The 11,276-nt window shown below is 39.9% G+C and overlaps 1 protein-coding gene across 4 annotated transcripts in view; it reads left to right on the forward strand.

Annotated features, from left to right (window-relative positions):
• Positions 1–10,849, forward strand: part of EDRF1 (erythroid differentiation regulatory factor 1) — a 45,305-nt gene extending 34,456 nt beyond the window's left edge. For all 4 annotated transcript variants that reach the window (XM_003816287.3, XM_055093453.2, XM_003816288.4 and 1 more), the window contains 2 exons: positions 406–557; positions 10,008–10,849. In XM_003816287.3, coding sequence (XP_003816335.1) covers positions 406–557; positions 10,008–10,179 — 324 coding nt within the window. In that variant the 3' untranslated portion in view covers positions 10,180–10,849. The remainder of the gene's footprint in view (positions 1–405; positions 558–10,007) is intronic.
• Positions 10,850–11,276: the final 427 nt, after the last annotated feature.

An 11,276-nucleotide genomic window follows, 5' to 3' on the forward strand; every position in this document is an offset into this window, starting at 1 on the left:
GCCTAAGCAGGCTCCTCAGGAAGGAATTTCTCGTTTTCTGGGCATTCCGGCATTCATTTTACCTTCTGCTGTTGCTAAAAGCTTCCTGAAGCCCCCATGGTGCGCCCACCTATTGCTCTCCTAGCCCTGCTTGGTCAAATCCTGTGTGGTACCGTACATTTCTGCGTTGTGTCTAATGTTGGAAAGTCAGGATTAATTTCTTCTACAAAAGTGCCTATTGGGGCTGAGACATTTTAATTATGTGTTTTAGTCTATCAAAATGATCATAGGTGTGCTTTTTGTTTGTTTGTTTTGTTTAGGGTTAAAAATGTATTGGATGAATGAAACTGCAGTTCCATCACTTGGTACGATATGAAACTACAGTTGTTGGATAGCTCGAGTAAAATAACTTTTTGTTGTTTTTAGCCTAAGAGTGGTGATGCCGCTGCAGCTGCTGATGCTTCTCCTAGTCTCAATCGAGAAGAAGTGATGAAACTCCTCAGTATATTTGAGTCTCGGTTGTCATTTCTTCTCCTTCAGTCCATTAAACTGCTATCTTCAACTAAAAAGAAAACAAGGTAAATTAAGTGGTTATTTGTAGGAATTTCTTTCCTAGCACCCTACCTATAAAAATTTTCTCTACTAACATCATAAAGAAAAACTAGGGGCCAAGCACATTGGCTCACACCTGCAATCCCAGCACTTTGGGAGGCCGAGGCAGGCAGATCACTTGAGTTCAGGAGTTCGAGACCAGCCTGGCCAACATGGTGAAACCCCATCTCTACCAAAAATACAAAAACTAACCGGTATGGTGGCGGGCGCCTGTTAATCCTAGCTGCAGGGGAGGCTGAGGCACGAGACTCGCTTGAACCCAGGAGGTGGAGGTTGCAGCGAGCTGAAATCACACCACTGCACTGCAGCCTAGGCAACAGAGTGAGACACCATCTCAAAAAAAAAAAAAAAAAAAGGAAAGAAAGAAAAAAATAGGTTGTATTCTGTCTTGTCTTCTATGTGGATAGTAGAATTTTAAGTGGTGTTCCTTCTTGACTTGTTAAACTAGGTAAGAACCCTCTCCACAAAGCCTTCTATGTATTGAAATTACAGAAAGAAAGAAATCTTGCTGCCTAAGGGCAAATACTCTGTTGTAATGTTTTCCTTGAGGGAGATGAATAACCCTGGAATGAAGATCTGCGTTTCTAGTGATGCTTCTGAATGTTGTCATTAATGGAGGGTCTCGACTGGAGTTTGATGCTCAGGGCCAAGTGCACTGCAGAGTAGAGGACAGAACACAGAAGCAGGAGAGAAGCAGAAGAGAAGAGCGCACACCTCCGCAGAAATGTTCTAATGGCCCTGGGTCATCTTGTTGCGCTTACATTCTTTTGTCAAAGTTTGTTATTTTGGCATTATTGATTTAATTTGAAATTTCAGTAGTAAGTACTAGATCAGGAAAGTAATATCAATGATATGCCTTCCTTGTTTTTAAATATAAGTGCAATCTGGCCATATTACAAAATTTGGAAAATAGAGAAAAGGAAATGACAACCATTTATCCTAATACATCCATTGTTACCAGTTATCTTATGTATATTTTACCAATGTATAATCTTAGGGTACAGATCATTTTTGTCTGTTTATTTTTTTATGTTACATACAGTAAAATGGACTCTTTGTGGTGTATACTTCTTCAAACCTTGACAAATGCATATAGATGTGTGCCTGCCACCACAGTTATGACAGAAAACAGTTCCGTCACTCCAAGAATTCCCTCCTGCTGTCCCCTTTGCAGTCAACCCTGCCCCTGCCCCCAATTCCTCAGGATCTCAGGGAAAAAGTTTTCAGTCTTTTACCATTAAGCCTCATATCAGCTGTGCGGCTTTGTAGAGGCCTTTATCAAGTTGAGGGTGTTTTCTTCTATTCTGAATTTGCTAAGAGTGTTTCTATCATGAATGGATATTGAATTTGTGTCCAGTGCTTTTATTACATTTATTGAGATGACTACATGGTTTCCCTTGTTTAGCCTTGTTTAGTGGATTACGTTGATTCTTCAGATGTTAAACCAGCTTTGCATTCCTGGGATAAATCCCAGTTTGTTGTGATGAAGGATTCTTTTTATGTATTACTGGATTCAGTTTGCTGATATTTTGTTGATAATTTTTGTGTCTATGCATAGGGGATAGTGGTCTACAGCTCACTTTTCTTATAATGGGTTTGTGTGGTTTGGGTATTAGAACAGTGCTGGCCTCATAAAGTCTGTGGGTTCATGTTCCCTCTTCTGTTTTCTGAAAGAGATTGTATAGAATTGGTACTATGTCTTCATTAAACATGTAGTAGAATTTACCAGTAAAACCATCTTAACCTGGAGTTTACTTTGTTGGAAGTTTTTAAACGGTGAGTTCAATTTCTTTTCATGGATACAGTATTACTCAGGCTGTCTTTTTCTTGAATAAACGAGGGTCCATCATCTAAATTGTCAAATGTATAGATTCACAGTATCCCTTATTATCCTTTTAATGTCTAAGGGGGTTTGTGATGATAGCCCTTCTTTTAGTCCTGATATTGGTAATCCTTCTGTTTTTCTTGGTCATTCTAGCTAGAAGTTTTCGATTTTTTTTTTTTTTTTTTTCCAATCTTTTCAAAGAACCAACTTTTGGCTTGATCGACTGTTTCTTCCCCTCATTGTTTCTCTCTTTTAAATGTCATCAATTTCTGCCGTTCATTTCCTTCCTTCTACTTGTTTTGGACTTAATTTGCTCTTTTTGTAGTTTCTTAAGGTGGAAGCCTAGATTACTAATTTGAGACATTTTTCCTTTTTAATATAAGATTTGCTGCCAAAAATTTTCTTCTAAAGCACTGCTTTTGCTACATGTCATATATTTTTGTATATTTTCGTTTTCATTTGTTTCAAAATAATATTTGATATCCTGAGACTTCTCCTTTGACCCATTTGTTATTTGAAGTGTGCTGTTTAGTTTCTGAATGTTGGGACTTGTTAGCTATCTTTCGATATTGCTTGCTAGTTGAATTCTATTATGTGCTGAGACCATAACTGTGTTTGTTCTCTTCTTTCACGTTTGTGTAGATTTGTTTTATGGCCTAGAATATGGTTTATCTTGGCACATGTTCCATGTGTACTTGAAAAATCTGCGTGTCCTGCTGTTTGGGGTAAAGCATTGTGTAAATGTCAGTTAGGTTAAGCGTGTTCATAGTATTGTTCAGGTCTTCTGTATTCTCACTGAATTTCTGTCTACTGCTATCAATTTTCTGAGCGAGGAGTGTTGAAGTCTCCAGCTACGCTTATGGATTTATCTGTTTCTCCTCTCAGCACTGTCAGTTTTGTTTCATGTGTTTTTGAAGCTCTGTTAGGTACACACACGTAGGATTGTGATATCTGGGAGAACTGACCTCCTTATTACTACAGATGTCCCTCTTTGATAATATAGCTACTCAACATTCTTTTGGTTAATGTCTTTTTTTGTATGTCTTTTATATTAAAATTGGGTTTCCTATAGGTGGCAATAGTTGGGTCTTGCTTTTTATTTTTTATTTACTTATATTTATGTTTAGTTTTTTTGAGACAAGGTCTCACTCTGTCACTCAGGCTGGAGTGCAGTGGCATGATCATAGCTCACTGCAGCCCCAACTTCCTGGGCTCAAGCAATCCCCCACCTCAGCCTCTCAGAGTAGCTGGGACCACGGGTGTGCCCCACCACACCCAACTAATTTTTTAATTTTTTGTAGAGATGGGGTCTTGCCATGTTGCCCAGGCTGGTCTCAAAACTCCTGGGTCAAGCAGTCCACCTTCCCCAGACTCCCAAAGTGCTGGGATTACAAGTATGAGCCACTGCACCTGGCCCAAGGGTCTTGCTTTTTAAATCCAGTCTTACAATTGGTGTCTCTAGACCATTCACATTTAATATGATTCTTTCTCTGCCTTCTGTTAATTATTTTCTGTGATTCCATTTTATTTCACTATTGATTTATTATGTGCCACTTTTTAATTATTTTGGCACTTGACCTAGGATTTTGCAGTATACATCGTTAATCTTTCATGAGAGGCCACCTTCAAGTAATATGATACTGCTTTACATGTACTGTAAAGACCTTCTAACAGTAGGCTCCCAATTCCTTCCTCCCGTCTTTTGTACTGTTATTATACGTTTTACTTGTACATATGTTATAAACAGAATACACTGCTACTAGTTTTTACCTTATACAGTTATCTTTAAGAGCAATTAAAGGGAACAGGAAATTTTATTTACCTTCATTTATTCCATTTCAGTACTCTTACTTTTTGTGTAGGTTTCTGTCTAGCATCATATTCCTTCTGCCTGAAAAACTTTTAGCATTTAGCATTTGTAGGTGTGCTAGCAATGAATTCTATCTTTTCAATTGAGAGAGTTTTTATTCTTTTTTCAGTCTTGGAAGATCTTTGAGCAGAGTATAGAATTCTGGGTTAACAGTCCTTTTCATTCAGTACTTTAAAGATGTCACTCCATTGTCTCTGGCCTGTGTGTTTTCTGACCAGAAGCCAGCTGCGTTTCCTACTTTTGTTCATCTGTTAGAAATGCATCTTCCTTGCCTGTAGGCGCCTCACCCCCCAGCAGTTTGACTATGATAGGCTTGAGTGTGTCGTGATGCCTTTTACCTCTGGCTTCAGCATTTTTCTTTCTTCTGTTCCATCCTCTCTCCTCCTCTGTAGCCCGTTATGCCTATGTTAGACTGTTTGATGTTATTCCACAGCTCTTGGATATTCCGTTCTGGTTTTTTTGACACCATCTTTTCCTTTTTGTGATTTTGTTTGGGTAATTTCTGTTGAACTGTCTTCAAGTTCATGGATTCCTTACTTGGTTTTGTGTCATCTACAGTTGAACTTTTTGAAGGCATTCTTTGTCTCTGTTACAATGTTCCTTATTTCTAGCAATTGCCCTGGGTTCATTCTTACAGTTCCAGCTCTCTGCTGAAATCACCAATCTGACCTTGCGTGGCATCCATCTTGTCCATTAGTGTCTTGAACATACTAATTATAGTCCTTTTAAATTCCCTATGAGATAGTTCCAACATCTGTGTCATAATTAGCTGGTTCTGTTGATTCTTTGTCTCTTGGAAGTATGTTGTTTTTTCCTTGCCTTCCGTATATCTCGTTTGTTGAAAACTGGACACCTTATGTATGATAGTAGAGACCAAGAGAAATATTTTTTTTGCCTGGAATTTTTTGTACTTTCCCCCTGCTACGGCTTTAGTGTGGGAAGTGGAATTCATTTTTCTAGCCTGGAGTTGAGCTGTGGTTGAGACTTTTTTATTGCGATGGTTACCTTCCATGTACCACAGGCTTCAAGTTTTCCTAGCAGTCCTCGTGTGTAGGGTGGAGCACATCTGCAGAAGGTGATTCTTAGTGTCTTCTCTACCTTCAGCTCTAGGTCTTTCTTTTGTTTTGCACCTTAGAGAGGGTCTGTCTTTACACTCTCACAGTTCTTCCAGCCATATTCCACTGTCACTGGTCCTTCGGTGCCTTTTCGCCTGTTTGGGAGGGAGCAGGGAGTTAGCAAGGACTCCATAGTTGTTTAAGCCTCAGTCCAGGCAGACACTCGTGTCCCTGAGTCTCAGGACTGTGGCCTTGCCACTGCTCCTGCACCCCCACCTAACCCTTCAGAGTGTTTTTTCTGTTCCCTTCCCCTCTCTTCATTGACTTTAACCAATGCCCTAAGGTTGGCAGGGTTCATTGTCTTCCCCCACCCCCATTGAGTCTTTTGTTTCATAGAGGAGAAGGGTCCAGGTGGGGTTGCCGGTCCCTCCCATAGCAGCTGCTGTTACCCTGTCATAGGTCTACAGCAGGAGGGTCACTCTGTCAGGATTCTCACTGGTCTTTTATGTGGGCATTTGGTGAGGTCCTTGGAGAAAAGCCAGTAAGAATATGTGAACCCCCTGACTCCACAGAGGCCCTATACTTTCTCACCAGCCTCACTGGGCCCCCACCAACTCATTCACTATTTTAGCTAAATGCTTACTGGCATCTGGCTGCATCTGCCCCAGGTAAGGAAGGACTGTCCTTTGTCTCCCTGCATCAGCCTGTCTCTCCTTAGATTGCAGGCTAGTTGGCTGCCCCACCTCTCTCATGGATTTAAGAAGAGCCATGACCTTGTAGTTTGCCCTGCTTGAGCCAGAGACTTTTTCCGGTTCTGCACCATGAATAGAAACTTCTTTCAATAATTGCCTTTGAACTAAGTGCCATGGCTCACACCTGTGATCCCAGCTATTTGGGAGACTGAGGCAGGAGAATTACATGAACCCAGGAGTTCAAGGCCACAGCAAGCTCTGATGGCACCACTGCACTCCAGCCTGGGAGACAGAGCAAAACCCAACTCTTTAAAAAAAAGAAAAAAAATGGCTTTTGAATAATTCTCTATAGTCTAAGGAGAGCTTTTATTTGGTTGTGTGTGTGTGTTTTTTTTTTTTTTTTTTTTTTTGAGACAGAGTCTCGCTCTGTCGCCCAGGCTGGAGTGCAGTGGCGCAATCTCGGCTCACTGCAAGCTCCGCCTCCCAGGTTCACGCCATTCTCCTGCCTCAGCCTCCCGAGTAGCTGGGACTACAGGCGCCCGCTACCACGCCCGGCTAATTTTTTGTATTTTTAGTAGAGACGGGGTTTCACCGTGTTAGCCAGGATGGTCTCGATCTTCTGACCTCATGATCCACCTGCCTCAGCCTCCCAAAGTGCTGGGATTACAGGTGTGAGCCACCGCGCCTGGCCTTATTTGGTTGTTAATCCACAGTGTCTGCACCATATCCTGGTTGTGGTACACAGCAGCGGGTGTTGATACACTCACTGTAATTTAGCAGAGACATCCATCTTTTTGAAGAGCCCTAAGGCGGAGCAGATACTGCATATAGTAACAAGGCTTGGAAAGAATTCCTGCCTTTTTCTAACAGCAGTGGGTAAAGTTTTTAAATTTGTATTGGTTTCCACAAGATGGTAATATAAATATATGATACATGAGAAAAAGTGATTCATTGATTTTTCACAAGTCAATCATTTGAGTAATTGGTAATAGGTAATAGTTTCAGTTTTATCTTTTATAACTGTAACAGTCATATGTATGACCTAAGTAATTTTTATTTTAATGGAAGGTTTTCTAAGCTTCTGTTTATTTAGGTTATTAATATTCTGCTGAAAACTATTTAAAGTTTTCATGCATGACACATAAAATCTTATTTAGCTAATTTATATTGATTTTAAGGTTTATTAAACTTAAATGTGATAATGTGTTAATAAAATAAACACTTTGACAAGTTTCAAAACAAAACTATTAATTACTAAGTCAGTGACTATTTCATTTTTCACTGATGTGCAAATGAAAACATCTATAATTTTATTGTTAAGAGGAAAATACCCTCTGCCACAGGCTTAGTTGTTTCACAGTGAATACATGAACATTCTCTTTTGCAATATAGAGAGAAATCAGAATGAGACCTAAAAGAAAGAAAATGCAATCAGCCCTCTGTATCCAAGGATTCCGCATCCACAGATTCAACCAACCACAGACTGAAAATATTAAATAAATAAAAAATAATACAAATTTAAAAAGCAATATAGTATAACAACTATTTATATGGCATTGACATTATATTAGGTATTATAAGTCATCTAGAGTTGATTTAAAGTATATAGGAAGATGTACACAGCCTAAATGCAAATGCTGCACCATTTTATATCAGGGACTCCAGCCTCCTCAGATTTTAGTTTCCTGGAGGGTCCTGGAACCAATCCTCCACAGATACTGAGAGGCCATGTTAAACAAATTTTTGTTTTATTTTTTGACTACTGCTTTTTCCACTTCATGCCCTCTGGCAAAAAAATAAACAAGGCTTAATAATTAAAATCTTAAGTTTATTAGATTCCTATAGAATTAGAGTGAAAGATGCATTTTACTTGTTTAAAAAAAAATTTTGTTTTCATTTTCAGGTGATGCAGGCATTTCATCATCATATGACAACTGCATTGGCATTGACCTGCTAGAAATTCTAGCAGTAGCAGTTTGTTAGGCCAAAGGTTTTCTCTTTTCTCTTTTTGAATTTAGAATTTACTCTTCTACTGTATTTTAATATTCATTGCTTTCACAGATCCAGGCCTCTTAACATTTTGGTGGCTTTGCGGTTTAATATAATGAAATACCATAAAAAGTAGAAGTAATCTCTGAAGATTCAGGGAGCTCTCTGCTGCAGTGCTAAGAACAGATCCTTTGGATTCATGGGTTGTTCCCATTAGATGTGTACATTTAATATTTTGTTAAGATTAGTAAAAAGGGAGATGAAAGAATGTAAGTTAGTTCCCTTTAGAAAAAGCCTGTGAGATGATGGAGCCCTCTGAATAGGGGTCATAGGTCAGTGAAACTGCTGATAAGAATGCATTAAGGAAGGCGTGATTTGTAGAAATTGGAAGATGAAGATTTAAGATTCAGAGTTATGGTTAGGACAAATCAAAAGATTTTAAGTTTATGATCCCTGCAGCCATCAATTATCTTTAGGCACCCAACTATTAATAAAATGACAGTGTGATGTCATTGTCCACAAAGAATAAGTCATCTTTCAAATGCCTTTTCTAATTGTTAAGTGCTAATGCCTTGATTACTGTCAGAGTAATTTAAATTTTCTATAAGATTATCAAAGGTTTTGTGACTGTTAACTCCCCACAAAACTAAAATCTAGCCAATCTTAGGCCCAGATTACAGATAGGGAATGCATTTGGAACAGTCACTTGCTGTACTGTGGTTGTTGGGGGAAGGCAGGAGGAGATTTGCCTGATAAAATAAGTGGGAATTGGAGGGGAGAAATGTCTAAAGGCAGCGATGGGGATCCTGTGGAGGAGGAATGGAGCCAGGAATAATAGAAAGGGGAACTCCTGGGGAAGGGAGCTCTGCATGCTGGCTGCTCTGTGGCAGGCCTGACTGGCAAGCCCTTGGGTGAAGGGAGAAAATTTGTACCCTGAAGAGGTGAAAGAGCATAGCATTTGAAATTGGAAAACATGACATTTTGACCTTAGTCCAAACTGTTAACCCTTCTGGGCCTTAGGTTTTACATCTGTAAATTCAAAATGCTAGTCCTTGCCTATCTGAGGGGATGGGATTATTGTAAGGCTCAGATGTGTTCATGGACACTGAAAAGAGTTGTGGAATTGTTACCTGGTATCTGGTTATGTGAGCCAGGGGTCTCCACCTGGACTCATTTAAAAAAAAAAAAAGATGCTAGATATGAACTGCCACGTAATTACTAGTCTTTTCCAGTAGTAACAAAAATAGAATCCACCGATCCATCATAAGGGGTAAACGTTTTCAGGACAAACTGTAAACTGAAATAGTTTTCAGGTAGAGTACTGTCTAGTACTCTTCAGCTGAGGGGCAGTCTTCACACAGAATTGCACTGACATTTTTAGAGTAAACTGAGATGCAGCAGTTCTTGTAATTCAGGAATCCATGTTTAAATCCTAGGTAGTTCTAGCTCTAGAGACGGCAGTACAACAGTGGCTTTAGATGTGTGTTTATGACACAGGAAGGCGCTTAGGCCGAGCTTGAGGAACAGAGGAAATACTGCATAGCTCCTTCTGTGCCCTCACCCGGCTCCACTGCATTTTCTTCATGGCCGTCCGTCTGTCACTCTCTTGTTTACTGTGGTTTCCCCCAGTGCCTCCCCTCCCCTCCCCCAAACTCCTACCTCAATAGGATGCAAATTCCATAAGGCAGGGGCTTCTTTTTGCCTGTTTTGTTCTCTGTCAAGAGCAATTCCTAGTACATAATAGGCATTCAAATATTTATAAAAGGAATGAGTACTGGATTTCATTGATGTATTGAAATAAATGTGTAGAAACAGGCCCATGAGCAATATGTAAAAGAAGGCAGGTCTGAACCCGGCAGGAGAGGAACGCCTGCTGCTCTGTGAAGAGTGACTGTTGGGCTGTCACTGTCCGGTTTTCTGGACCTCTGAATTGTCGGTAGGCATTGCTGGTCCCTTACCTGTGTCTTTTTCTTTTTTAACCCTAGCAATAACATCGAAGATGACACAATTCTCAAAACCAACAAGCACATTTACTCCCAGCTTTTGAGAGCAACTGCAAATAAAACCGCGACTCTTCTGGAAAGAATCAACGTTATCGTCCACCTGCTGGGCCAGCTTGCCGCCGGCAGTGCAGCGAGCAGCAATGCCGTTCAGTGACTGCACAGAGCTGTGTCCCAGACACGCTGTCAGTGCCTTCAACACGGAGCCGGTTTGTTCATTCGGTGCTTTGTTTCATTAAATAATAGGGAAATATCCATTTAAAACAGGTATATCAGTGGAAACACAGAGTTATTTTAAGTGACAGACAAATTACGGTTGAGTTCTGTGGCTTCTTCACTTGAAGTGCTAACATCAGAATCAAACTTAAAGCTTCCACTATTTATGTCTTTGAGAAGTATGTAGTACCTCGGTATTAACAGACCTGCTGTGATGCAGTTACACTTTCACGTATTTTTGAAGTATGTCAAGCTACACGGGTCTAAGATATGATTATTTTGGATAAAATGTTACTTTGGTCAAGAGAACTTTATCCAGATGACATTACAGGTTCAAGTGGGTTAAGGAGACCTCCTGTACATCTACAGTGTTTCCTTTTAAATTGTCCAGAAAAAAGGTGTGTTCTTCATAAGCTTCAGTGCAGGATTTTTCAAAGACTAGCTGTTGTGCAATTTGCTGTATTTAATGCATGTTCTGAAAGGATTCACTTTTGACTTTATATGACAGTTGATCAAGAACAGGTACTACCCCTTTTTTTCATTTTAAACTTGAAACTGTGAATAAGGTAAGAAAACTATTTTGAATAAATAAACTATTTATTTAAAATGTCTTTGTATTTTTCCAATTTCCATTCTTCACATTGAGTTTTGATTTGAACTCAGTCTAAAATTAATAAACTTTACAAAGCAAAGCTCAAAACATTAAAAGTAAAATTCTGCTGTCCACTAAATTCTCCCTAGAATGTTTTACTTATTGCTGCTGCTACATGGCTCTTGTCCAGTTACACACAAACATCCCCTGTTCTTTGTAATGGCTACAGTGCACAAGGCTGTTTTCGTTCATAATTCATATTTTCAATTTCAAGACAGTGTAACAGATAAAACAGGCTCTTTGGAGGTGAGGTGAAGGTCTGGACTTCTGTGCATGACACCATTGTAGGTAGGTCTGCTGCGCAGGCCTGGGGGCAGGTGCGCTGGAGATTCGGCCAGCTCCCTGCAGGCCCTCCACAGTGGCCAGAACCCGCTCCCACACCAGCC

This window comes from Pan paniscus, chromosome 8 (assembly GCF_029289425.2).
Source record: "Pan paniscus chromosome 8, NHGRI_mPanPan1-v2.0_pri, whole genome shotgun sequence".
Lineage (NCBI taxonomy): Eukaryota > Metazoa > Chordata > Mammalia > Primates > Hominidae > Pan > Pan paniscus.